This window comes from Apis cerana, linkage group LG13 (assembly GCF_029169275.1).
Source record: "Apis cerana isolate GH-2021 linkage group LG13, AcerK_1.0, whole genome shotgun sequence".
Taxonomy (NCBI): Eukaryota; Metazoa; Arthropoda; class Insecta; order Hymenoptera; family Apidae; genus Apis; species Apis cerana.
In genome coordinates this window covers 4,036,070-4,063,803 of record NC_083864.1, presented here as the reverse complement: position 1 = coordinate 4,063,803, position 27,734 = coordinate 4,036,070, and the positions used below count along the sequence as shown (strand labels likewise).

The 27,734-nt window shown below is 46.0% G+C and overlaps 1 protein-coding gene across 6 annotated transcripts in view; it reads left to right on the top strand.

Moving 5' to 3' along the window:
* The window catches only part of LOC107998795 (serine/threonine-protein kinase 25), a 78,382-nt gene that overhangs the window by 33,568 nt on the left and 17,080 nt on the right, over positions 1 to 27,734 (top strand). For 2 of the 6 annotated variants that reach the window (XM_062083661.1, XM_028667195.2), the window contains exon 2: positions 674 to 944. The exons of 1 other annotated variant lie outside the window; for it this stretch is intronic. In XM_062083661.1, coding sequence (XP_061939645.1) covers positions 705 to 944 — 240 coding nt within the window. In that variant the 5' untranslated portion in view covers positions 674 to 704. Of the gene's footprint in view, positions 1 to 616; positions 945 to 14,907; positions 15,244 to 23,060; positions 23,564 to 27,734 lie in introns of those variants that run through there. 3 more of the 6 variants (XM_062083660.1, XM_017058247.3, XM_062083659.1) reach the window with 3 other exon arrangements.

The window sequence follows — 27,734 nt, the reverse complement described above, 5'->3', positions numbered from 1 at the left end:
ACGAATCGATACGAGCCGTCGGCCGTCGAGTTCTTCACGTGTTCGAGCGTGGCACGTGCAAAACGATATGTATACGAAGCCGTAACGCGGAAACGATGAAATGGAAAGAAGTGAGGGAGATTGGAGGAATTACAGGTCGCGTTACGATAAATAACGACGGGTCCTGTGCACGGGGTTGGTGCAACGGTATAGTGCCGATGCTGGTCTTGGCTCGGGGTATCTCGCTCGAGGTGTAATAGCTTCTGTTCGTGGCAGCTATGAGTTAGGGCGATTAATTGGACGATGGTTGGATTTGTCGTGCGCGAGATTAACGGGTTGGGCGTGCGTGGGCGCGCGATTTATCCTCCCCGAGAAGTCGTATAATTTTTCTCGATTTCATTTCCCATCGATACTTTCCATCGAGGCTGATTAAAATTGGGAGGAAATTATTTCGCGATTCGCGCGCGACCAAACGATACGGCCCGCAGAGGTGTATCGTTACGTTTTTTTTACAAATGGATAGGAAGATGAACGGGTCGAAATATCGAAAATTCATCTATCCACCTCTCTCTCTCTCTTTCTCTCCCTCTTTCTCTCTCTCTTTCTCTGGGTTCATTTATTCCCGTATATCCCTCAGGACGAATCCGCGGCGATTTTTCTTTTTTCCTTCTCCCGGGTATATCGATCGTTTTAGCCTGTAGTCGAATTATGCGACGTGACGACGAATGAAATTGCGGATCGCTGAAAGGACGATTAATCGTTTGACGGGGAACCGGTCGAGGAAGGAGGGGAAAATGTTCGTCGCTATGGTGTTGCACAAGCACAATAAGCACAACAATGGGAACAACTCGAATCACAACAATTCGAGCAACAACAATTCCACCCGCACAACGAATAATCTCAACAACAACAACCACATCAACAATAATGTCACCAATCTGAATCAAACGTTCAACGCGAGGGCGGTAAGTAAGTGTTGAGAATTTCCTTTTTTCTCTCTTTCTCTCTCTCTTTCCCTCCTCCCAATACCGCTCAGATATATTTGCCCCGCCAAGTTATTATCCGCGCGTTATTTAGCAACGTTAACCATTCTCCAAGAAGGAAACCCGCGATAACGTTGCACATTTCATGCTTTGTCAATTCATCCCCGCAAAATCCGAAGCGTGTGTATCCAAAAGCGTTGCATGAGACTCGTTGTGCAATTTTGCACGATCATTAGAGGCGGTTGAACGAGGAAACGAGTTTTGTTTGAAGTAGTTTGATATACAAATCCCCTCCCCCCGCATATACACCTGTTGCACATTCTGTCCGAAACGAAATCTGTCCGATTAATCGAAGTGACAGTAATCTTGCTGAACGGGGTTTATATAAGCGCGCAGGGGTGGCGCGAGGGAACAACCGTTCGAACCGGTAATACTTGAAATCGCGTTAAAAACCATCATTCGACACGATGAAATAAATTTCCCCCTCATCCCCGATCGATTATAAACGATTTTCGGCCAATAAACGCGATTTTCGCCGTCGAGGTTCGACAAGAATCCGATTTCGCGCGATTCGCCTTCCACTCTGCAACGCCTTCTTCTTTTCTTTCGGGAGAACCGCGACCGATTTTCTTCCGCCACGATTCGGAAACGTTTCTTCATCGATGCGAGATCGCGAAATTGGCTGCGCGCCTTCCACGCCATGGGCCAGAGGGAAGAATTTATCCCAGCGGTGTCGCGTTTCGCCCTTTCTTTTCCCATTTTATTCCCTTCTCTCTTCCAACTCCCCTTTATTTCCTCGGTTTCCCTCTCTCTTTCTCGATCTCGTCAATCTACGGGAACGTTAACCGTCGCAATGGATTGATAGGTTTCATTTCTCGTTCGCGCTGCCCCCAATTTCAATTTTCGCGCGCGTGTGTATTCAGTGTATCGGTGGAGATACGCAGCGTGTATAGTGGATAGATTTAGAATCGCGAGTCGGCCCCGTGTTTGAAGTTGAAATCGGGTCAACATTGGTCGAGGAACGCGGGAGGATAGTTATCTCCCCGGGTGGACAGCGTTTCGTTGTAAAATAAAAATGTGCGGTTTTCAGCGGAATTATCCACAGGCGTGAAGCGGTGGTTGTACAACGGTGGATCCGCGACGCGCCGTGCCATTTCCCGTCAACGTGCCGTGTCGACAATTTTTACGAGCTGAAACGCAATTGCAACCGATGTTGCTCATTTACCGTGGCCTCTTAACGACTTTACGATTCCATTAAAACACGATTATTGATTTATGACCGGCCGATAATGCACAGACGCTTCACGAATGACGCGTTCCTTTTCTTCTTTCTCCGACCGTTTAATTATTTTCTCTTTTACGAACGGTCGCATGCGCGAGAGACGCTATATCGCACCAGAGAAGGACATCGCGTGGCCCTCACTTCATTCGCGATCCAATTTCTGCTTCAATTTCTGCCCGCGAATCGACCAGAATTGGATGGTCCATCGATGCCTCTCTTTTCTAGTTCAACATTTTGCGCCATTGTTTTTCGTATTCTTTGCTCGGGAATATTTCTTCTTTTTCTTCTTCTTCTTTTCTTTTCTTTTTAATTACTTGTTTCATCGTCCCTCCCGAATAATTTCCCCGTGGCGCGATTTGCATCCTGTTTGTCGGCAGGCGATCGGTTTATTTTTCGAGGACGAAAGGATGGAGGACTTGGAATAACTTAATTGCGTCTATCGGGAGGGTTTCGTCTCGGCCCCGCCGGTTCAAGAGGTTTGCATGCAAATGAACCAGCGAGATTAAGTCCTTTGTGTTATTCGGGTTCTGATAACGAACGTGTTAAAGGACCTCGCCCCGAAACGCTATAAATTAACAACTAGATTAAACTGTCCATCGTCTCGCTGCTACGCGGCTTTGCATCCCAAAAAGGTTCGTCTTCAAACGCGGCCGGATCGATACCCGCGACTTATCGTTTATTCTGTGATCCTTAATTGGCGAGGGGGGCTCCGACGAAAGTTGCGAGATACAATCTTTGCCTCAAACAGAGATTGGAACTTATTTTTGGATTTTTAATAACAACGTGTATCCAATAAGCAAGGTATTCGATTATTTGTTAAGCAATGTAATTGATAACGATCGTGAAATGTTAAATGTTTTTCTCTTTAATGGTAGATATGATTAAATATAATAAATTATATTCGTAAATTTAAAGAGAGGCAAAAATTTCACTGATATTTTGACGTTGTCGTTTTTCAGATTATTATTTATTTATAGAAGAAAAATACCGAAGAGAGATATTCAATCGTTATCGATCGATTAATTCCAGAAGGAGAAAGATTGCAATTAAATATCTCTATTCCGTGATAATCAGGCAAATTTGTTCGTTAACGTAGGAAACGTGTCCATTAACGAAGCACCGAGATTATAAGCTCTCGATCATTCGTTATAACGCGAACGTGTTAAACGTCTCCCTCGAAATGTTATAAATCGTCTACTAGATTAAGCCATTTATCACGTAGTGGTGGGGCGCGCGTGTTTATATCGTTCGCAGTCTCGAATCCTTCATTCGTGATTCGAATATCAGCGGGGAATGATATACAATCCGGATCGAGATTTTTTTCACGGCGCATTTGAAGGTTGAGAGAGTACGTTGGCCAATAAATCTCGTTGAAAAATTTCAAAGGAAACAGAGGAATATATACGATTTCGATTCGATATTTCGATTAGTTATTTTTTTTTCCTTTTTTCTTTTTTAAGGGAGACGATTGTTTATCGCAAACTTTCCATCGAAAGTTTCCCGAGGAAGGTGTGAAGAGGAAAGAAACGAAAGAGTAAAAGTGTCGGTACGTGGCGTAGAACAAAGGCCGTTAAATAGATCGGGAGGAAGTGGATTAACGCTCCTTTTTTGTCAAAAGACACACCCCCTTCGTCGCATCGAGCCCTCCACGTTCTTCATCCTCCTTCGCTCTTAGTCAATACACGCGAATCAATCCGATTTCCCGGATACTTTTCTACTTGCTACATTCTCGTCACGAGTCTTCCTCAAATCTTTTCACCAAGATATTTTTGTCTCGCTTTCCTCCACGAAAAAAGTCTATTTATTTCGTGAAAATTTTGTTTAACCACGATAATGTTACAAATATCGACGTATTATTAAAATTTATTATCGATATTTTTTGATTATTATACATCGTTAAAAAAATATCGTTAAAAAATCGTTAACGAAAATGAATAAGCATTTTTTGAGAAAAAATTATGTTATATATTACATATATATATACGTATTAATATTACTACATATTATATTCTACTTGCTTCTCTCGTGTCGTCTTAACGAATGTCGAAATGTAAACAATTGATCCATCGCCCATAATATTTCTAATAATAACTTTGAACGAGAGAAAGGGGATTACAATTTCATAATATTATCGAAACACATATATCCATAACAACATCGCCAGTCACGACTCGCCAGCGGCACGATAAGCAACGAAACGAAGAACGCTCGAAACGAAAATGAATAAATTTTTCCTGAAAAATTGTATTATCTCTCTAATCGTTCATCTTAACGATATTTCGATGTAATCGAAAACCGAACGATTGATCCATCGTATAATATTTCTAATGATATACGAGAGAACGAGAGAAAGAGGATTTCAATTTCACGATATTATCGTAACATATATCGCCATAACGATAAGCAACGAAAGGAAGAACGCTGATGAACGTTTAATTAACGTTCTCCATTCTGGAGACGAGAGTAACCCCTGAAAATTCAACCTGTAGTCGTTACACCGTGGGTGTTACACCGGTCATCGTCGTGTTGGAAGCGGTCACGTTGTCGAGGATGTTGGTTGGACCGAATCCTGGAATCGTAATCAACGCGATTACACGAGGCCTCCCGTTTAATTCCAAGTGTCGTTAATGGCCGGCAAATTGAACGGGTTGTTCTGCTTTTATAAACGGAAAATCGAAATGGTGGATGGAGGGAAAAGACGCAACCGTTGGTCGACATTTCCGGGATGCAAGAGCGATTCTATCGATTATATCGCGACGAAATATTTGATTTGTGCGGATTTTCGTACCATTCCCTCGTGTTTACCGAAATTCTTCGATCCAGATCCCTCCGTTTCGATGATTATCGATTCGATTGGTAGGAAATGAAGGATCGTGCAAACAGAATAGAATTTGCTCCGCTACGTTGAAGCGTTTTGAAGCGTGATGGAGAGATTCTCCTTTTATTTAATCCTTTCGTCGCCGAACACGAACGAGATATCTCGATTTCATAAATACGAAATATTTCATTGGAAATGAAAGAAATAGAAAATAAACAATGAATATTTAGTAACGAAGGAGATTAAAATACGCGCAATTTTTGCGTAATTGTCGATAAGAAGATCGTCGAATCGTTTTTAAAACAAAAGTAATTTTCGTTTAGTCTGGTTGCACGGGGCGGCACGGCTTTTTGTTAAAAGCCAGCCGTGATTCGATCGATGAACGCTGGTTAAACCGCGTTCACACGGACAATATTGTTTAACCGAGAATTAAAAGTGGCGTTTTGGATAATTGCGAAATAATAATGGGACGATGAATTTGTCTGGAAAGAATCATAGACGGAAGAACGGAATCTGGAACAAAGCTCGATCGTTCGTCCGAGTTTGTACACGATGGAAGAATTTAATTACAATCGTATAAGATGGCGCTTGAGTTAACGAACGAGAGAAGGAGCGTGGCCGCGACGAAATGAGAAAGGAAAGAGGGTACCGTGTAACGGGATAAGTGGCAGTGTCAGGCAGTTGTGTAATCGGCCGCATGAGAAAGGTCGGTGGAACCGAACGATCGTTGCTCCGTAAACGGTGGACGTGCCGTGGAAATTCCAATGTTCCTCGCGAACGCGCCGGCCAGATTTCAACGCTCGCGTCCACGGTTCGAGCCATTCGTTCGTGAACCATCCAGTTTTCCCTGTGTGTTAACTCTGCCGGAGGGATCGTGGCCAAACTTGAAACGAACGTAATTTTATTGCGCTCTCTCGTATTCCTCTTTTTTATACATAAAGTCATCTTTCATAAACGTGTAACTCTGCAGTCACGCAGATTTTAATAAATCTGCGAATCGTTGCACCATTTATTCGCAAATTTCTTTCTCTCTTTCTCTCTCGATCGATAGACGAGTAAAATTGCCTCGTCGACGAATTCGTCCGTTGGTTCACGAATATAGAAGAAAGAAAGAGAGAAAGTTTATCGGCAATGGACGGATCCATCCACGATCGATTCGATTAGCGAGGTGACGATAATTTCGTAAAGAATCTTTCTCCAGCAACCTAGGCGCAATGTGGCCAGTAATAATTAGCAAGGCTCGCGTCACGACACTATTAAACACTTACGGCGGTGGCCATTAATGCATCCCACGTGCATTTCCCCTGGGGCCACTAACAGGAAGCCCTCTCAATACGAGCAGGGGCTGGATCGTCTAATGGCAACTGTGTAACGACCTTGCCGTCGCGCTATCTTCCGGCTACGAGGTTCCAGATGCCAGCCACGAAGCGGGCTCGATCGTAAAAGTCAAACTTCTGCCGGGGGAAGGCTGTATCGCCGCCATGCTTTCATGCTCGACCGTCTCTCGAGAGAATCGAACTCTCGAAGAAATTTGCGCGTAAAAATCGTTCCCCGAGATCGTAAATAACGTTTTGCCATCTCAAAAGAGTTATTGACAGCCGCGATAATTGCAATTTCTTTCCCACTTTTTTTTTACCTTGCGTGCTTACTTTTTCTTTCTTTCTTTTTTTTTTGTGGAAGGAAAGATACTTTGCATCTCCGACTCGGTTAGTTTGCTCGTAATAATTTTCCAAAGCCTGTTGTTCTCGGCGTTGATTCCGCTTAGGGGGATTATACGGGGATGCGGACGAGTAATTGAATTTTTTAACGGGAGGAAGAAGGATTTAATAATGGTTGAATCAGCTTCGTTCGCGAAACGAAAGTTTTTCTTTTTCTTTTTTTCTTTTTACAACCGATGTTTCGCCATAGCGACGACTTCTTCCCACGTTGAAATTTCTACTGAAATCCCGTAATTTGCCTCTAATGCCCCGCTTTTACGTATATCACCGCCGTGATATTAAGAGCTCAAAGTGCATCAAAGGCTGACGAAATAATAGTCATTCCGTTACCCACTTTCCCGACTGAATGAATCACGGTAAATTTTGCCGACAACGATTCTTTTCTCGGATCCTAAGCGATCCTCTCGCATCCGTTAACCCCCTCCTTTTTCTTTGGACGCCTCCATCGAAAATTTTTTAATTAACTCCCCCCTCGAAAATTGTCTTTGACTTTAAACCACTCGAGGCGGCCCGAATTTCCTGGAACGTGCTTTTCCACGACTCTCTCTTTCTTTCTCTCTCCGCGAGAGAAGCACCCATCAGACTTTTTGGCATGAAATGGGGTGCTTAAAGCCGAGGCAGCTTTATTTTCCAACCTCGAGATAACGATTTTCGGCCGCGTTTTCTATTCTTACCCGTTTAAGAAACGTCGAACTCATCAAGTGTTCATTCATTTCGATTTCTGGGCGAAATTTCTGCTCAACCTTTCCGCAAAAATCTTTACTCCTAATTCTTCTCTGAAAAAGAAGAAGAAAAAAAATCGAATGTCTCGAAATCGTTCTTCTCGTAAAATCGTTTCTCCCCGCCAAATCACTCGTTTTACCTCGACTTCTCGAAAATTGGCAAACATTCTAGAAATTCGCACGACGCGGTAGGATCCGAATCCATTGATATTCCATCCCTGAACCGCTTGTCATCAAGTATTTACCAACGATTGCACCCCTTCTAATCTACTATTTATAAACTGATCAAACGACACGGGGGGAGGATCGAAACTGGCTCCCGTTTGCGGCGATAAACCTGGATGGTGAGTTTCGTTCTGACCGAATTCTCGACTTCATCAAAAATTGAAGTTGTTTTTTAAATCGCGATTTCGTGCAAACATTTTAAAAATTTGGGTTGTTTCATTTGTTTAGTCGAAGATGATATCAATTTTTAGTTATTACATTATCAAAAACGTGAATTGATGTATTTTATTCGGATAAGTGCATCGTCGTTCTATAAACAAATACAGAAAATCACGAGAAAGACCGATATCGCATATATTCCTATATATACATATAACATTAATCGCTGTCGCCCGAATCTGTCTAAAAATCGTGATCAAATTGTTGATAATTGGATCGAGTGGCGAAGAAAATAAAAATGAAAAAATTAGAAATCGATGTGCGATAATTGGCCGAAATTCTCGTGATTGCAGCACGGTCGAGCGATCGTTCCTGTTTACCGATCAAAGTTAAATAGTTTATCCGGGTTCGATAGAGTGCATCGTTTAACGCGTGAATTATAGTAAATTGGCAGGTGTGCGAGTTTCGGTTATCTCTGTATATAGTATTTGCCTAACCTGTTACCGAGCCAAATGTTGGAGGGAACTACGGTTTCTCGCGTAGTCTGCATCGTCCCGAGCAAATTCGTATTATCGTTTCGCGAGTGGAACGTCGATCGTAACGTCGTTTTACCGTCCAATAAACTAAATCGCGCGTTACGGTACTTGATAAACTACACGGGTATCGTTATACGTGTATAATTTCTTTCTGGTGAACAGCGGAGGAAAAGAAGAAGAAGAAAAAAAGAGGGATACACTCAAATAAAACGTCGAATTCCCAGATGCCGCTAGATCCTCGCGCGTAAGATAGATGCGTCTTTTGGAAACGTTCCGCGCGGAGAAAGTTGGAATTGGAGGAGGCAAAGTCGAGGCGAAATTTCGTTTATCTTGGACCGTTCGATATCGAGGATTGGAGATTTGTTGGGCGCATAGAGTTGCATAGACGCCCCGCGTCAAATGTCAAAGCGGCATTCGAAAGGGAAACGAGCGTTCTTTAATGCCAACCGCTTTCGAGCAACGCTCCCGTTGCGGGTAGAAATGTCTCGCTCGCCGCGAAAAATTGAACGATGGAAAATTGATTTTTGATCCCGGCCATTTTTGATCTAATTTCCGTAAGGAGTTGGTCGCAGTTTCACGGGGGAAGCCTAAATATGGAGTGGATATCGAGTGGAAGGATAGGAAATTAGAATATCGAGGAAAGTAAAGCGTGTCGGCGAGGCGCGGCGAAGTGAAATACAATCGAGGGCGCGGGGAGATGGAGGTTGACGGTCTTTATCCCGATGGGCAATCGACATGGAAAATTTCATCACTTGGTTGAACATGGCGAATCGTGAACGGTGGAGACACAATTGGGGCAAATCCGTAACGCGCGCCCCATGAACGATAAAGCGAGCGTGTCGATCGTGTCGTGGATCGATCGTGTCATTCTTGTTCTGCGGCTTCGCTCCATCGTCCAAAACAATTCTTCTTTCCTCCTCTCCTTGCGCGATACAAGTAACGAGAACATTTTTCCAAAAGATCTCGCGCTTAGATTCGTATAACTCGCGTAGAATAGGAACGCTGGTTTTAACCAAAATTTCGTTCCAAAAGGAGAAACCGCGGAAATCGTTTCGTTGTGAAAGATGGAAAATCGAATCGAATCGGCGTTTAAATACCGTAAAATTGGACGAGAGAGAGAGAGAGAGGAGGAGGAGAGTATTGTAATAATATTATTCGGTGTTGGCTGCTCCTCGCTCAACGATATCGCAAGAGTTGACTAAAAAGTGGCCAACCTCGGAGACCGCAGAAATGAAACCGAGTCGAATCAGCTCGGCAGTCGTTGTATGCGTAGATATGTTATACATAGGGAGCATGTAACTGTAAACGCGACGACATGTATATACAGTTCGATTATTCGTGTTGGTTTCAAGCCCCTCGCGATATCTCGTCGCCTTTCACTCGGCTATACTTCGCGCCATTGTGCAGCCACGAGTTGCGCAACGATATTTTACTTCTCTTGCATTGCAAAATAACGCGTATATATACGAACGTAAGTGTACGATCGTTACCATTCCATTGTCTCTCTTCTCTCTCCCCCCCCTCTCTCTTTCTGACATTCCCATTCCATTCAACCCTAGATTTCGCGATCGAACAACGAATGCGAGCGATCCGGATGATGCGATCGATGGCATCTCCTCGTCGAATAATCTTCACGGCCAAGTAGAAAGTTTCCTTTGCACTTTCTTCCAAAGTTTTCATTACGCTATCAAGATCGTACGAGTAACAAGGATGATGATGATCGCTTTGTTGCGATTTCGAGAGTGTAACGTATACAAGATGCTAAGAATGTGAGTGAGTCGATTGGATGGAAGAATAAACGCTATCACTGCGGATCTAGTATTATCTCTCTTACATGTGTACATATACAATTTTTGTCTTTGTTTCTCTAAAAATGTTGCGCGAATATCCCACAACGCCTCGTATATCCGAGATCGACTCAGTTTCCATTCTCCGCTCGTTCAAAGTCGATCATTATAAAAGAACGAGAGCCCCGTTCTCTTTGTTTTACAGATAGGTTGTCGAGTCAAAGCCAACGACTAATAAACCTCGCTTAGCCGCGAAGGAAACGCACTGCCATCGATGGGAAGTCAAATTTAGATTTCAGAACGAGCTCGGATAAGTTTTCTTCCTTTTAAAATGGCGTCTGTTAAAATGTTAAAATCCATCCCTCATAGACGATACCATGATTCGAATTTGATATACCGGTCCATTACAAGCACGAGCTTGTAATTTAACCCTACTCTCGATAAATCCTCTCTCGAGAGAGATATATCCTCTCGTTGGAGACGTATTATAATGGACGCGCGTGTCAAACGGTCGAAGGATTTATTTTTTTGCCGAGGATCGATGGTGCATTTTAGGGGAAATCGCGGCCTTCAGCTTGAAGGTTCGTTCGCCCCGAAGCTGAAGCACCTCTCGTTTCGTCTGAGCGAGAAGAAATTCATTTCGAGTGTTCCTCGACGATATCACGAGGTTTCGAGCCACGATTAAAATTTATAAGGTGGCTCGCGTTAACACATTGTGCGACCAACGCGATCGATTCTCACGATCCGGCTAGAGCCTTGAAATTAAAACATCGAATCAACGACATCGATAGAAGGAGAGAGAAAGAGGGAGAGAGAGAGAGCGGCAGGAAATCGTACGAAAAAGGAATTGCACGAGAAGAATACGTTAAGAGATGTCAAGGGAATTCCTAGGAGAGGAGAGAGGAAGGACGGAAATCGGCGAGAAAGGAATTAGGATGGGTAAAAGAGCCGCAAGGCGAGAAAGAAATTTCAGGAATAAGGGAAACAATTGGAAGAAAGCGTCGAAGGAGAAACTCTGGCTCTGGGAAAAACAATGTCGGGCCGCGAAAAAAGGGGTTGAACGATAAAAGGAAAGCGCAAGAGGAGAATTCTCGCGATGAAAAGAGCGTCAGATACAAAAAAGGAATACCGGCGATCGAAACGAAACGAGCGGTGTCGTAAAAAAGAAGAGAGAGAGGAGGAGAGAATAAGGAAAGACGGGCGTCATAGGTGAAAAGTGAAGTTTCCAATTAGAACGGGTGAAAATACGGATTCCAGGATGTCGAACACACAATCGACAATGCGCGTAAAATAAGAGTACGCGATACAATCCGATTCATGCGGCGTGGCGAGCTCGTTTCCTCGTTCCCTTCTTTCCCTTTGGCCGCGTTATCGATTTCACGGCGCCGCTCCGCCCGATAACTTGGATTACGACATCCTTCATCGATTGCAACATCCTTCGCGAACACGCCGTTGGAAAAAAATATTTCCACTCTCGCCGATTCTCTGTAATCTCGTGAATCGCGTGGGCAGGGAATTTAAGACTGGCGTGTTTCGCGGAGAACTCGCTCGCGAATGAAGATGTTCGAAACGGCTTACGGAAGCCTTACGATCGTGTGGCTGGAACGTAAAGCTTCTGAATTTCTGTCAACGGAGAGAACGGAGCGAGCGAATGATTCCTTTGCATTTTTTTAAACGGGAGCAAACCGTGCTTTCGTTATAACGGGATATATTTATGAGCAGAAGGATCGAGGTGAAACGGGGCTGAAATTTTTATCTCTTTCGTTGGTTGGAAAAGTGCAAGTTTCCCTGTTGGATGGTAATCCGAGTCGGCAATATCGTTCGACGTGGAAAAACATCGGAATAAAACTCGTTCATCAACTCGGCCCTGAACGCTGCTCAACCGTGATTTTCGAACAATGGAGCATCGAATAATGCGACTTCCTGTTTTAGCGTTCGCTTCCTTTTGATCCGTGCGCGGAAATTGAATTTAGTTTTTCTCCTAACTCCCCTCCCTTGATAAATTCCACCGATATACCTTTCCCCCAATACCAGCAAATTGATACAGTCGTGGCGGAAAGTTTCGATCCCGTCAAAGTTTCGGGGGGGGCGAGAGGAAGATTAATAATAATACTCGTCTGAATATAAATCATGGGGGGAGGAGGCCAAGTCGGAGGCGGTCAGTTTATTCGAAATTGCCTGTATCCAAACTATCCGGAAACTGGAATATTGAACTTTTGCCGGGAACTTGCGGCCCGGATGACGCGATCCTATTAAATCCGGCTTAATTATTCGCAGATAAGAGGGAACCAATGACACCGGTGTATACAGTTGCGCTCCACTGCTATCTTCTTGGCGTTGATTCGCGTCAAAACCTCGAAACGCGTCGTAATCAGCGTGGATAGACGTTGTCGCACAACCGGCCATTATAACGGAGTATATTACGAAATTCGCGTCCATCGGCTATCATTAGGGAGGGAGGGGGGAGGTTTCGTCACTTTCCCTGCGGTCTGGTGCCACGATTGTTCCGATTGTTCCTCCTAATTATGATCGTAATACCGTCCATTATCAGCGGTGATCGCCCGCCTAATTATTACGTCTGATGCGCACGGATTCGTGGAAAGAAAGTGGCCGATGATGAAATTAACCGACCAGGCGGTGTATCTTCTGCGTTTTAAAAGCGGAGGAATATAACAACGAAACGCGAGGGATGAGAGATAATGGAACATCGCCTAGAGTATTAAAAATCTACATCAATTTCATTTCCAATCGTTCCTTTTGCAACGATTATTCGTCACGATCCGTTTCCTCTTCTTCTTTTTTCTTTTTTTTTTTTTTAAGTCACGCAGGTATTGTCGTCAGTTTTACGACATATCTGTGCCCGATCATTCGGGGAATTTTTCCGGCGTGCACTTTTTTTGTTGGCAATCATCGAGGGGAAAAAATTGGATAAGAAGAGAGCACGATTCGAGGGAAAAATATTTAGCACATGGAAAATAAAGCGGGGCATCGTTGCGTAAAATTGCGTTGCTCGAGTTTCGCGAACCAGTTACCCTCGGCTTTGAACCATAATTAAGCGTCATTTTTCCTAACTAACTCCCCGTCACCAAAACGTTTTCACTTGGATCGTTTTTTTTTTTTTATTATTTTCTTTTTTCCACCAAGATTAAACTAATTGCCCGACCGTAAGAACATCGGACTATTTAGTATACAATATCGTGGCCAGAAATGAAACCAATTTCAATTTTCCAACCGGATCGCTCAATTCGCGGGTAGGAATTCTGGATAGGAAAAGAGCAATTAGCTCTTACTTTTAATTAAATTGCACGAGTTATTCCCAGTCGGATATCTTTATTTTTCCTTCTCGTTCCCCCCTTCCTCCTCCTCGTTACGTGGCTATTTTTAAACGAGAGAAAGCGAGTTTCGAGATGAACGAATTAGATCGTCTTCCCAAAATTCTTCGTTTTTTTTTTATCTCTCGAACTTTCAAAACATCGTTTTTCCAAAATAGACTTTATATAAAACAGTTAACTCCTGATATAAAACGTTTTATTTTTTTCAAAATCAATACTCGATACTCATTCAAAATCAATACTCGAGGAACTGTTTCTCATTTCGCGGGAAGCTTTCTTAAAGAAAATGAAGTGTCCTGGCGGTCGATATTCTACTCAATTTCTTCGACCCGAATATCGATTAAAAGCGCACTCTTAGGATCGAATCTGTATTATTATTTCACGGTTGGCAAAGCGCGGATTCGATCGGCATGTAATTTCGTAATCATGGTCATCGTGGCGATCCTTTTCAAGGACTCGAACCACAGATTTCTTACGTGTCCCATTATCGTTTCGATCAAGGTCACCTCGCTTATGAATATTCACCCGCTCTCGAATCCGTGTCATTGCGCGCGCCGTATCAAAACGAACCGGTCGGCTTCACGAGGAGGCCAGAAACTCGTTCCAACTACGTTTTACTCTCGATCCACCTCCCGTATACCAGTCGTCGATAACCGAGCATCGGTTAAATCTTGGATTTCCGGCGATCCATGTCCGATTAAAACCCTGTGATCCATCTCTCACGATTATCGAAAGAAAGAGTTGCACGTCGGTGACGCCGGTAGTAGAGACGAAATGATACAGGATTTCCTACAATTCGAAATTTAAATAAAATAAAGTTGGAGAGTTTTGGAAAGTTTTATCAACCTTTCATTCTTATTTCTCGAGAGTTTCTCCATTTTCGGTCAATCCTTTGTTGCCCGACTTCGAGGGAGGAAGAACGAGAGAAGTGGATAGCGAAACAGAATAACTCTCTCGAGTCGAAATCTTTCGAGACTTTGAAGATATCCAGGAGGACAGTTGAAGACAAGCCTCTCGACAAGACTCGAGGAATCGGAGATTCGAATATTAAACGGAATATCGAAACGTTTCGATTATTTTTAAAAGTTTTCAAGAGGATCGATAGAAGGATGCGTTGAATCTTTCCTATTCCGCCGAGAAACGTTATTCTCTCTTCCAAGCGTTGCGAGACTCGTTAAAAAGAATACTCGTTGCAAGAATCGAATTATACTCGAAGCGATTCGAAGCGTTTCGAATCCTATCGCCACGAGCTTGTCTATCGGGTGTCCGTATCGTCCACCAGCCATTCCCCACTGTTTCCCCTACCACCTTGATGTCCCACGACGGTCTCTCCCGCGCCTTTCTTCGCGCTGCTGCACCGCGTGTCAGTTCGAAAGCGGCCGCGGACATAATAACTGTGGCAGCCAACCGGTCAGCGAGCCATCCGCGAGAACCGCGTTCCTTTCCTTTCTCGCCGGTGATTCCAGCTTCGACCATGTTCCACGAAAGTGTAGCGAACGTGGCGTGTTTTCCAATCGTTAAAACGTGACTTAGCTTGCCTTAAACCCGAAAAGAAAAACATGGATACAAGGGGAATAACGTGGTGAACGAGACGAGAGGACGAAAGGAGTAAATAAATTTTTGGTGTTCATCGATGAGTGATAACCGGATACAGTGATACACCCGACGATTCTACGAGCGATCGATGCATCGACGCTTTCAGGTACAACGAAGAAAACCTTCCGCGCAACGAAGGGTGGATTGCAGAACGAGCGGCTCGATTTGGAGGGGAAGGGAACGGAATAAGCCGTCCGATAAACGCGAGCTCGAACATATGTTATCGGGTCGGTTGTCTGGTCGACAGGTGGACGACGACGAGGAACGTTTCGAATCGGGATAACGATTTGTCAACCTGTCGTTCTCTTCTCTTCGAGAAGAGAAACCAACCCCCTTTCCCTCTCCCCCTCCGTCTCCTTGTTTCTCTCGAGATTTCGTCGTTTCCGCAGAAGCAAAGAGCAAGGTGTAGCGATGAGACGGGTGACGCGGGGAATTCGGTTGTTGTGTTGCACACGTTGCACGGCTGTGTGACATTTAAATGTCAGGCGAGGCGCAGCCAGGCAGGCCATTTACCACGGCCGTCGTGAGTCGATTTCAAGATTTTAACCAACTTTATACTTCTCGACTCTGTACACCGTTTCTCGCGCCCAATGTTTCGAATGGTCTCGTTTTTCGATCCTCGATCCTCGGCGCGATAATCTCCTCGTCCCGCCAAGAAAACGCAATCCCCCCAGCGGGAGAGTGGGTTAAACGTGGATCCACGCGACGCGTGTACGTCTCGGATATAAGTAAGGTAGTATGCTTTCGGGCACGCTAGGTTAATTCTCCTCATAGTGGCCGGATTATTCAGAGCATAAAAAAATGGCCTGTGCCGTGGCGCGTCGAAGGCAAGGGAAAGAGACGAACGAGAAACGGACTGCTCGAAATAATTATTGCTCCTCGATGAGGGAGGGGAGGGAGGAAGAGGAGAAGGAGGGGTTTCCTCGTCGATGGATGGGCAAAAGGGGCAAAAGAGCGAAAGAGGGAGAGAGAGAGAGAGATATTTACCGCGGAAAGGTAATAGTCGTGGCCGTGCATGGAATGGAAGAGGAAAGGATCAAAGAGGCGCGTTCCCGTTGAAAGTCGTAAAAACGCGAGAAGATGGGAATCGAGGAGGAGGGGAGTTTGGTTGGCGCGGAGCTTGTGAATTTTTCATGGAAAAAGGAGTAAAGCCGGGAAAGGGGTCTGAAGGGGGGTTGCTTGCGGTGCCCGTGGAAATGAGTGAAAGTGGTCGTTACTTAACTCTTGGTTGGTCCGTCTCGCGGATGAAAAGCGCCTCCTTCGGCGCCGGTAATTAACCGAGAAAAATATTCAAGGATCGGCGGTGTTGCGCGTCTCTCTTTCCTCCTTTGCCACCACCTCGCTTTAATCTCCGCGAGGCTGTCTCGCTTAGCGATGCAAAAACGCACAGCCTTGTCCTGGCACACCCGAGAGAGAAAGAGAAGGGGGAGGGGAAGAGGGGTAATATACGCGGCAGTCATTGACTTTCGGTTTAAAGGAGAAAAATGCCGGTGCGGAAACACCGGCGTCGTCGAGCCACGGAAATGCAATAAAATGGGCGCTTTAAACTTGGTCGCTCCGTGTAAAAATTCCCCGCGCCAATATTCCATTCCGTTTCAGGACGGTTTTTTATTGTGAGTCGCGCGACTGACATCCTTTTCTTTTTTCCCTCTTTCTTTTCTAATTAACGTTTCCGCCGTTGATTCGAACGATTACGATTAAACAGACCAAGCACTCCTTTCCTTGTTATTTTTTCGCTCCGCAGTCTTTTTACGAGAAAGATATATATCGCGGTTCGTGCATTTTTTAACGAAACTGTCGCTCGATATTCGGTTTGGTGCATCGATTGGAAAAACGATCGAGTTTCCATCGTATATATATATATGTGTGTGCACGCGAGGAGAAACGAGTTTGGTTGGAGGTGATCGCTTTATCGCGTCGCCGGTTATCCGCGCAAGGCAGCTCGCTCACTTTCACTACCACCGCGCGAAAAGAGAAAAGGGATCGACCGAGTCGCGTTACATAAATTAGGCATTTCCATCCTGTTGCATCGTAACCTCCATCATTTCCATCGCTGTGATACTACCCATTTGCGCGTCACGCTTGTCTTGCTCTCGTTGGAAAATTTTTACTCGCGGGTTGGTTTTTTCACTCGCGTGGCGTGAAAAATTGCCTTCCGTTTTCCGGAAAGAAACTTAACGAGATAAGGATAAGGAACGAAAGGAGCGATTGTCCGTAAGCAAAGGAAAGAAGAGGAAAAAAAGTAGCTTTTAAATAGGACAGAATGAAGCGATTGACTCAAATAGCAATTAGACTGGATAAACGGCAGATAGATTAGTAAACGATCTTGGTCGTGCGCTATTCGTCGAAGGCTCGGGCGAAAGTCAGTGACCGATATTTTTTTTTATCGCCTAATACGCGTACGATACACTGCATTATGTTCCAGTGCTGCGCGTATACACCTCTCCTTTTCTCTTTTTCTTACTGCCGTCGAAGCTACGTTATTTCCCGGCGCAGGAAATGCGAACGTAAAAACGCTCCTCCCGACCAACCTCGAAGAGGTTTCGATGTTTTCCAAGAAACGGTGAACCGCGATGGCCTATACATCGGATGCATGAAATGGCTGGGAATATCTCGGGGGATTTTAACGAACCACCGTTCGCGGAATCGACGACTGTGCGTCGATCGAATCGTGCAAACACAGACCGCGTATGCATACCGCGATCGCGTTTTTCCGAATGTGTTGTCCGAGATTTATTTACTCCTGGAAAAAAAGCGGATTCGATTCGCGCGAATCTGCGGGAAAGGCAAGTTATTATTTGGCCGTAACGCGGAGAAAGCGTGCTTTCCTCGGATCGATGGTCGATCCGGCCGGCAGGTGCGGAGGATCGAGAACGTTAATTCTAATCGTAGCGAGCCGCTTGGTAGCTCGTTCCTCGACGGGGTACCGTTATACCCGAGTCAATGCCGTTCAAAAAGTTACACAAGAAGTTGTTGTTGGTGGTAATGGGAGGTTAGGCGCGCGTGCACGGGATGCATTCCGCGCCGTGTCGAGCCAAAACGAAAAATTTGCATTCTCCCTCCGGTAAAATCGTCTGCTCCCCTCGCGCCGCGCAAATGCAGCGTGCTCGCCCGTAATGAAAGTCGCTAATTTTTTCCCTCCCTCCCTCCGCCTTCCCCTCCCCACTACCACCACGCACACTACTGCATCACGTTGAGCGTGCACGCGCGTGTACGGCACCGTTTCGACGAATGGCCGAGTTTCGCCCGAGCCGAGCCGAGCCGAGCCGAGCCGAGTCGAGGCGAGGCGAGGCTCGATTCCTTCTCTCCGCTTAGAAAGAGGAGGGGAAGGGGCTCTATTCACCAACGCTGTGTACGCGAACTCATCCGTCGGAGAGAGGTGGGTGGTCGTGTGCGTGGAGGGAACGATTAAGGGGATTAGGCGCGTTAGGTAGCTGGGTAGTTTTCACGGGCGTGTAGGCCGGTTTTTTCGCTTTTTTTCTCCTTCTCTCTTTTTTCTTCTCCGCTTTTCCCTCCCCCGTTGGGAGGGGAGCCTCGCAAAAAGCCTCGCTCCTTTCTTTGGCGTACGGAGAGGTACGATAACGGGACGCGAAACTCGAGCGATTTTCTATTGTACGGCGAAATGTGTCGCTTAATGTCTCCTTCGAGCCGGCTTAAGAAATGGAGCGATTTTCAGCTGAAACCGGCAATTTCTTTCCCCTCCCTGTCGAGTCTCGACACTTTCCTCCTCGGTTGGAAACCTCCAGCCGGGATTTCTTTGAAAGGTTGGACTGAGACTTGCTCGTGGAACACGAGTGAAAAGAAGTAGCTCGAGAAGAAAAAGTATCTCTGAATATATATTTCAACGAAACGATACGCAACGTATTTGAGGGAAAAATTCGTAAGAGAATTCGCTTATAGAAACGTAATAATAATAAAGTTGCTACTTTTTTCCAAGCAGAATTCGTTCGTGAGAGAGAGATACTTCTTTAGTTCGGTTATCGCCATTACGCTTTGACACCCTTAGGGAGGACCAGCTCGCTTGAAAGCGCGTCTGATCATAAACGGGCAAATCTACTTAGCCGTGAAACGCGCCTCGCCCGATACCGGGCCTCTCTACGCTCAATTTTCTCTTTGAGCCGAGGAGGAACCGTTTCGCACTCGCCAAACGAGAGACGCTCGCGTTTCTCCTCCGACAGATTCCTTTTCCCGATTTGACGGTGCACCGTACACAGACAACAGAGGGGCGCGGAGAGTCGATCTGGCGTACCCTAATAAAGCCGCGCGCTTTCGTATCCGCCTACGCGCCACGATTAACAATTAACGACGGTCGGCCGTCGAATACCAAACCGACGCGCAGGAAAGCGCGTGCATCACCTGGACGCACGTGCAACCGAGTCGAGCCCCAATTATTCCGAGTAACGGACGAGCCGGGGACATGCGACACGCGACGCGCGCGACACGCTTGATTTTTAAAAAAAAGAAGAAAAGAACTCGATGACCAACGATCTGTTCGTTGAAAATTCTTCTTCTTCTTCTTCTTCTTCTTCCTCTTCCTGTTCTTTTTCGGTCTATTCTCCGCTCGAACCTCGTAGAAAGATTTTGTTCTTCTCGTTTTGCGATTGTTATCAGTTTTGCCTTGCAAGTTTTTCTTTTCAGCTTTGATCTCGACTCGAGGCGATTATCCCCGCTTCCGGCGCATCCTCTCTTTGTGCCGTTCTCGACGCACGTCCCACGTTTTCGCTGTTCGCGACAGGGACGACCGAAAACGAGAGTTCTTCTTCCTCGAACTTGGGAAAACAATGCGAGAGTAATTAGACGCCGCCTTTATCGAATCCTCCATCCGTCCCTTCCCTTCCAGGGAATATAATTTGACGAGTGGTTGAAAGTCGTTCTCCCCGTTCATCGAGGATCTCCGTTTCGCAAATTTAATCTGTTTAAAACTTTCGATTTATTCGCTTTTGTCCGCTTCGAGGGGAAGGGGAAAGGTTGTATCCGCGTTAACGCTCAAAGAGTCGAACGAGAAACTTTTCAACTGCGTTCAAACTCGTTTCGGGCGCGCGCGCACCACGCGCTATAAATAAACGGCGAAACGAAGGAAACGTTTTTGAATATTTTGCGCAATTTATAGTCGGTCGAAGCAATTAGGTACGAATGTTTCGCGACTGTCTGATCACGACACTCAGACTCTCCTAACTGCGAGTAACGATGTTCGAGCTAATAATAGAACAAAGTTTCTTAGATATTTGGTAATTTTCAATACTGCGTACTTCGAGTGTTAGACTTGGCTTTCGTTTATAATCGTCGCGATTCCAACATGATTCCAATGAAAAATGAAGAAAACAGATGCGAGCCTGCTATGTTACCTATCAATGATTCGATATCGCGAATAAACTCGTTCTTCTAACGTTCTAACTCGCGAGCCATCGATTCGATCGATGATCGAGCGGTGATTGAAGTAAAAATGAAAAAAGGAAAGAAAATGTAGAAATCGTAGTAACGCAAATGATGCGAATCGGTTGTAAAACGATTGGAAATAGCGGAACGAGGAGAGTGGTGCGCTTCTTCTCCCCTTTCGGATCGGAGATTATCTTCGGGCCGGAGTTAATCACCGTTCGGCTCGGTGATTTAGAGGCACGATAGTGAGCCATCGATAGTGCAGCGAACTCGATCTTCTCTCTATACACTTCCGCCGGAAGCTGCCACCCTGAAAGTTATTCGAGCGTGCCCGATCGGTTGCGTGATCACGAATGACGTGACGCGTGTCTGTTCTCTCGTCTCGATCGATGGAGTCTCGATCTCTTCGCAATACGACGTAATTTAGGTTAATTCCTCGACGTAGCCAACTTCCTTGACGCGTTTCCCACTCTTCGTGATCGATCCTTGTTTTCCCCTCTCTCTTTCTCTCCTTCAAATACATCTTTTTTTCTCGTAAAAATTTCCCCCTCCTCCCGACGCGTAGGCAAAACGCGATACCTCATCCGCCTATTTTTTTTTCTCTCCACCTCGTGCCTTATTCGGTTCCCGTCGCGATCTTCGAGATCGTTACTCGAACGATCTGCGAAGGAGATCGACGGTGAATGACGTTGATAGATCGAGAACACCGTCCACTCATTACGCTGAATATTCATCAAGGCGAAACCTCTTTGCTCGGTGAATTTAAATCGAGAGCAACTAGGGGGTGGAGATAGGAAGAGGAAGAAAGAGGGAGGGAGGAAGAAAAGGAGAAATTCGTGACTTCCTCGAAATGATTCGTGGCGGATCGGGAATACCGATCTTGACCCATTCGATGAAAGATCTTCGGGCTTTTAAGCGGCCACCGCTCTCTCTCTCTCTCTTTTTTTCTTTCCTGGCTATGCCAGCGGCCTTTCGACGATCGATATTCCGTCCATGTGCCAGTGCAAACAGAAATTCAATCTGATCGTGCTTCGAATCATCTTCCCTCCCTCCTCCTCTCACTGACCCAGATTATTATCTCCATCGGTGCTCCTATTTTTAATCGTGGGTTGATCGTGTCGCGTTTGGCACTGAACTTGCACCGTTTTAATCAAATATCACCGATATTCCACGGCTGGAAATTCGATCGGCGCAAGAATAGCCTCTTTTTTTTTTTTTTTAAATCGTAAACGATCGTTCAGTTCGAGAAATATCGAATATCGTTCGCGCCATCCGGTCCAACAGGATATTTCGGTTAACGATGATGTAAAGCGTACGAAATTTTACGATCGATTCCATTGGAACGAGGATAGAAACCCGGGTCGAAAGTTATTCTCGTGAAATTTAGGATCCCTTCCCCTCGAGGAGGATTTTTGACTTTTGCGCGCGTAAATCTTTCTCTGCAAACAGAAACAGAAACGTTTCCCTCGCTTTGGTCCCAATTTTCGGCCTCGATAATTCATAAAAAGAAAAGAGGACAAAGGAGGACAATCTTGGAACGATACTCGGTGTTGCGAGACGAGAATTATTTTTTTAAAAGGAAACGCGGGAAGAAACGGGCGATTTCCCGAACAGATAGCTGCCCCAATTTTTCTCTTTTCACTTTGCTCATCCTCCCCTAAAAGTAGTTCTCTTTCGATTCCGTTCGAAAGAAACTTTTGTTCCTCGAACAAACGTTCGTTCCGCCTGCGTTCCTCGCGATTCGAGAAAGAAAAAAAGAAAAGGAGGGAATCCCGTGGAAAATGTTTCTTCTTCGATCGAGGGAAATATTTTCCCTGAAAAGCAAACTTGGGGAAAACCGTTCCATTCCGTTCATTTATGCAGATTTAATGAAAATCCATGAGTAATTCCGTGGAAAGAGAGAGAGAGAGAGAGAGACAAACGATGTGTGCTCGTTTTTTATGCTCGTAACTATACGATACTATACTCGTTAAAAATGCGAAAATACTACGGGAGTGTTGGTAAAAATAGATAAACCGATATCGGTGATAATCTGGGTCAACCGAGAATGAGATCGATCGGGCGAAACCGCCAACGGAGAATCGAAATTCAACGCACGACAATGTCGGATAGACAGAGGCCGATAGGCAGCCTATAGCTTCGTTCCCGATACAACGACAGGGTGAACCATCCTGGGAGAAGCTCGCTTCGATTCGATTAAAATCGCGTGGCCACCCCTCGAATCGCGGCTACTCCTTACGCGTCGATTTGTGCTCCTCGTTTATTGGAATTTCGTAGCTTCGTTCCGTCGAAGGGAACCAGTTTGCCATTTTTCCGCAGGGTCTCAACTTTCACGAATTCGATTCGATTCGTTATTTCGTTTTATCTGAAAGAAGAGGCGTATAATATCGGCGCGAATTCCGCGGGTCCGAGTCGACGTTATTTCGAACGTAGAAAGAAAGAAGAAGAAGAAAACCCTCCTCGCAATATATCGAGCTCTCCTCGTTCTGGAATTTCACGCAAGTCCACAATTTGTTTGACCGAAAGAAAACTAAAAAATATCCGCAGAGAAGCGGGGCTAACGAGTCGAAGAAGGAGGTTGTTCTAAAGGAAATGCGCGGTTCTGAAGGGTATTGCGCGAGGGGAGATTGCGACAACTTGCGTGAGGAAACAGCTGGCCTCCGCGGAATGCTGACCCAGTGATCGGAGCCGCGTTGTGTGTGCCGATTTGACATTCACCGGGGAGGGGAGGGGACGAGAAGTGCGGGCGAAAAATGCGAAACGGCGGCCAGGCGCAGCAAACGGCGGTGATGGCGCCGCCCCACTTGAACGGTTCCGCGCAGTTCGTTTCCGGTGGTTACGTGGGCTACGCGCCTCGCCAGTCGTGGGGCCAGCATTTTCAAGGGCCCCAGCATCCAAGGAACGCGGCCAGGCCTCTGTCGCATCCGCCCCCGCCGCCCTCCAGAAGGGGCGACAGTCAAAGATCTTCCGGAAATGGATCCTCCAATCCTAAGAGCGCGCCTCTTCTGCATTCCTCCAAGCCTGGAACGCACAGGAGTACCACACCCTCGGTGAGTTGGGGCCAACATGTTTTATCAAACGTCGAAACGTCATCTTTTCGGAGAGAGGAAGATTTCTCTCTCCCTCCCTCCCTCTCTCTCTCTCTCTCTCTCTCTCTTATTTCTTCGTATTTATTGTTCACAAGAAATTTAACGAGGTTGAGGAAGGAAAGAGAGGGGAGGGGGCGAATCAATGTATCGTTGTTAGACGTGGAACGGTTTAACATTCGGCTAGGTTTCTTTTTAGTCACCGTCGGTGAGGATAAAGTGGGCAGAGAAAGAGAAAGGCGAGGGAGCACGAATCTTTCTTATGCGTGGCGAGTATATGGAAAAACACGGCGTGGAATACCGTACGAGGTATTAAAACCGATCGTGAAGGAATGTCGAAAAATCTACCACTCGGTGTGTGTGGTAGATTCCGATCCGGTGTATTCGACGTTTTGCTCCTCGAACGGATTAAAACACGAGAGAATCTCTTCCTCCTCCTCCTCCTCCTCTCGTGACGAGAAATGTAACTGTTTTCCTTTCGAATGGATGGAATCGACGCCATGCGTTGATCTTAAATCGAATGTATTGGTCGTCTCTCCAGAGAGAGAGAGAGAGAGAGAGAGAGAGACCAGTTCTCTTCGTGAAAACTTGCTTAACCCTAACCTCAAAGTCCCGTAGGCAACCTGAGACAGGACGCGATGCTAGAAAGTGGTCTCGGTGTTGCGTTTCAAGCAATTCGATCGAATGCCTCGGAGATGGACTGCCACTGAGAATGGAACGGAGAAGAAACGGTTCCCGAAGTAATTTGCGGTTGAACGAAAACCGATACCGGCTGTCCGTTTCTTCTTATTCCCCTTGACAGAAGAAGAAGAAGAAGAAGAAGAAGAAGAAGAAGGGGGAAGTATACGTTATGAAGTTGGAAAAAATGTTTAAAACCCAAAAGGGATTGGAAAGGAAGGAAGGAAATTTGTCCCGATTTATTAATGGATGGATAAGAACCATTTCTCGTTTCTTCTTCTTCTTCTTTTTCCTCTCTCTCTCTCTCTTTGTTTCGAACATTTAACCTCGAGTAATTGGAAAAACTGGGTCCCAACAAAGAGAAGATATCGATAAAAGAATCCGTCTTACACAGATTACCCCGGTGCAATGAGGAAATACCGGTGTAACAGGATTCTCGAGGACCGTAAGATATCTCGGAGGCTGTGTGCTCCTTTTTTCTTCCCCCTTTCGTACGAGAACGGCCGAGGCCAGCGCAAGGTCGAACAACTCTCCGCTCCGCTCCTTCGTTTTACAGGCGCGCCTCCAAAAATATTATTTCGGACGAGGATGATTCGCGAACGGATCCAAAGGACGGACGGGTGCGTCATTCGAATTCCAAAGATGCTTTCGTCGTTTGTTCGGAAAAGATACACGCTCCGCTCTCATGAAAACTATTCCAAAACTATTCCTCCAGCTCGCTGTGAAAGCGAGGAAACGCGCTGGTCGCCGTCCATCGCGCAGGGAAGCGGGATGCGATTTCAATCCACAGCGCGCAATCGTCGCATTCCCCGCATGATTGTCCATATTGTATCGGCGTTCGTGCGTCGGCATACATAAATAAACGGGCACCGAGTGTGTATCGTGGAGTTTCTCGCGGTGTGAAGTATATATCGTTCTAAGCGATAGACCGAGAGGCCGCGTGAGCTGCATCGAGAAACGTGGCTGCTGGTATTCCGTTAGATCGTCGAACTTTGTATTTCACCGCGAAGCATTCGTTCAACGTTTTGCCGCGTGCCCGGCCACGCTTCTTCCAATATTAATATTCCGTCGCGTTATCATATGCGTTTCTCTGTACTTGCGCATTAACCATTCGAGGAGGCTCGAAGAAACAGTTAGTTATTTCATCGATTGCTTCGAATAAGAGCACGAGCGCTTGGAAAGGAGGGAAAAAGAAAATAATCGAGAGCCGTGATGCCAGACTGATAAAGTTAGCAATCGAATTACGAGCGACTGACGGGGCTTTCAAGATAATTAGGGATAACGTAATAATCGTCGAGGCAACTCATTTAGGGAGAACGCGAATCCTGGTGGGGGAGGGAAGGGTTGTATCACGATGCGCGTTGATATCATCCCTGTGAGTGCTCACCGTTGAATTCGAGCGAATTCGCGATGGAAAATGCCCCTTCTTCTTCTTCTTCTTCTTGATTCCCTGTTTGGAGAAAAAAGAAATAACAAGGATATTAAAGAACGCGGATACCGCGGAGAAAGAGAAGGCATATTTTCTCGTGGAATTAGAAACGCGTGCGAGAGTTTTTAACGCGCGTTTTGATCCCGTTAGTAGAGCGAGGAGAGGATTTATCTCTTTGCGTAGGCAAACGCAGCGCGTGTTGCCGCCGATTTTCGTTTATTTTAGAGGCAACGCGAGGCGACTCGTTGCGGAGAGACGGGAAGACACCGGCCTTTCCGGCCAGCCACGCTCGGAATCGCTCGGTCGAACCCTGAGAACGCCGTTTAAAAACTTTAATTTTTCACCTCCCTCTCCCGCGATAAATTACTCTCGCAACAAACGAGGTCGAACGACACATGGCGCTAACGCACGCTCGTTGAACTACTTTCGAACACCGTTGAAGTTGTGCCGTTGAAGCCGGCCGAGCCTCCTCTCGTCCAGAATCTTTCCCACCGGCCCGTCCCCCCCTCCGACGATCGTAAATTGGATTTTTATGGAAATGCCGTTGTAACGGCCGTGCCAACCGTCGCAGAAATCTTCCACAATTACCTAACGACCCCGTTAGAAAATCGTCTTGGTCCACTTTTGCCACCGCGCGTCGCTTCGAGGAATCGACACGAATTTTTTCTCTTCCTCTCCTTCTTCTTCTTCACAAACAGGATTGATATTTCGATTCGATCGCAGCTTCCCAAGAATGCCTCGTTCGTTATCGCGCCACGTGTCTATTTACCGCTCGTGGAAGATCCGATATCGAGATTTTCTCTCGATACTCCGGAAAAATGAAACAAAGGAAAAGAGAGATCGATCGACGAGGCAAGGGCAGGATTAAAAATACTACGCCGAGATCACGCGGCGCGTCCCTCTGTCTGACCGGGCACGGGACCGATCTCCTGCGGCCCCTTTACTTTCTCCGGGCGAAGATTAAAGGTCGGTGGTCCCTTTTCATCGTTGGCTTCGACCAAGTCTGTCGCAACGAAACTCTGACTTTCCCCCCGCGACGATGAGAAAAAACTCGAACTCCTCCTCTCGCCTCCCTCTCCGAGCGGATTAGTTAGTTTGTTCAGAATTGGTTAACAAAGGATCGATAGAATGGATCGCGCGAGAAAGAAGATCGATGAGATCCTTGGTCGAGTTTGAACCGAGGTGCGTCTTCGTCTGTCCGAAGTCTGGTTGCACGCATTGTAATCCCGTGGCGCCAGATTTTGTTTGCCCGTTCTATTATTGCCGATGTTGACTCTGCTGATTGACCCTGGAACGCTCGCTGCGTCAGGCCCAAATACCAACCCGCTCCTCCCCGCATCCGCTATCGTCTCGTCGCACCTTGAGCATTAATTTCGCCCGGTTGCCCGGCTGTTTAGTCGGCGGAAAAACGTTTATTCCGTGCCTCGGGTAAATAAACCGAATAATCCCCCCTTCGAAACTGCAACGCACTGCATGAATCTTGCATGAAATCTCGCTACGCAAATTTGTTCGTGAAATCCGAACGATAAGTAATAATCCGCCTGGTGTGACGATTCGTCGAGCGGAAAATAACGGGAGGTTACTCATCGATTTTAAGCGCTGGTTCTTAAGAGACGAGGCAGTTTGGAAGTGGCGTGAGTCGACAGGACGGACGGATAGCTCCGGCTCGTTAAAATAGATTTGTAACGTTGCGAAAGTCTGAGGCAGCGTAAGGAAGTTGGCAAGCAGGTTGGTTTCTCCGCGTGTTTCGAGGGATATATTTCGTTTGTCCGATACACGCGTTCAGAGCTTAACAAAATTTGTCATTTTTCTCGATACGCTCTCTTAATTCGTTCTTCTTCGCCGACAAATTTTTTCGTTCCACCTCGACCGGCAATTTTTCCTCGTGAAACTTTGGAGAGAACTCGGTGTACGGAACTGTTTCTGTCGCGCAATCGTGTGTTGTGGAAACGTTAATTTTACACGGAGGTAGGTCGGTATCCGTCAATTATATAACGCGGAGCGAGCTGTAACCGGGTTGGCAACGAT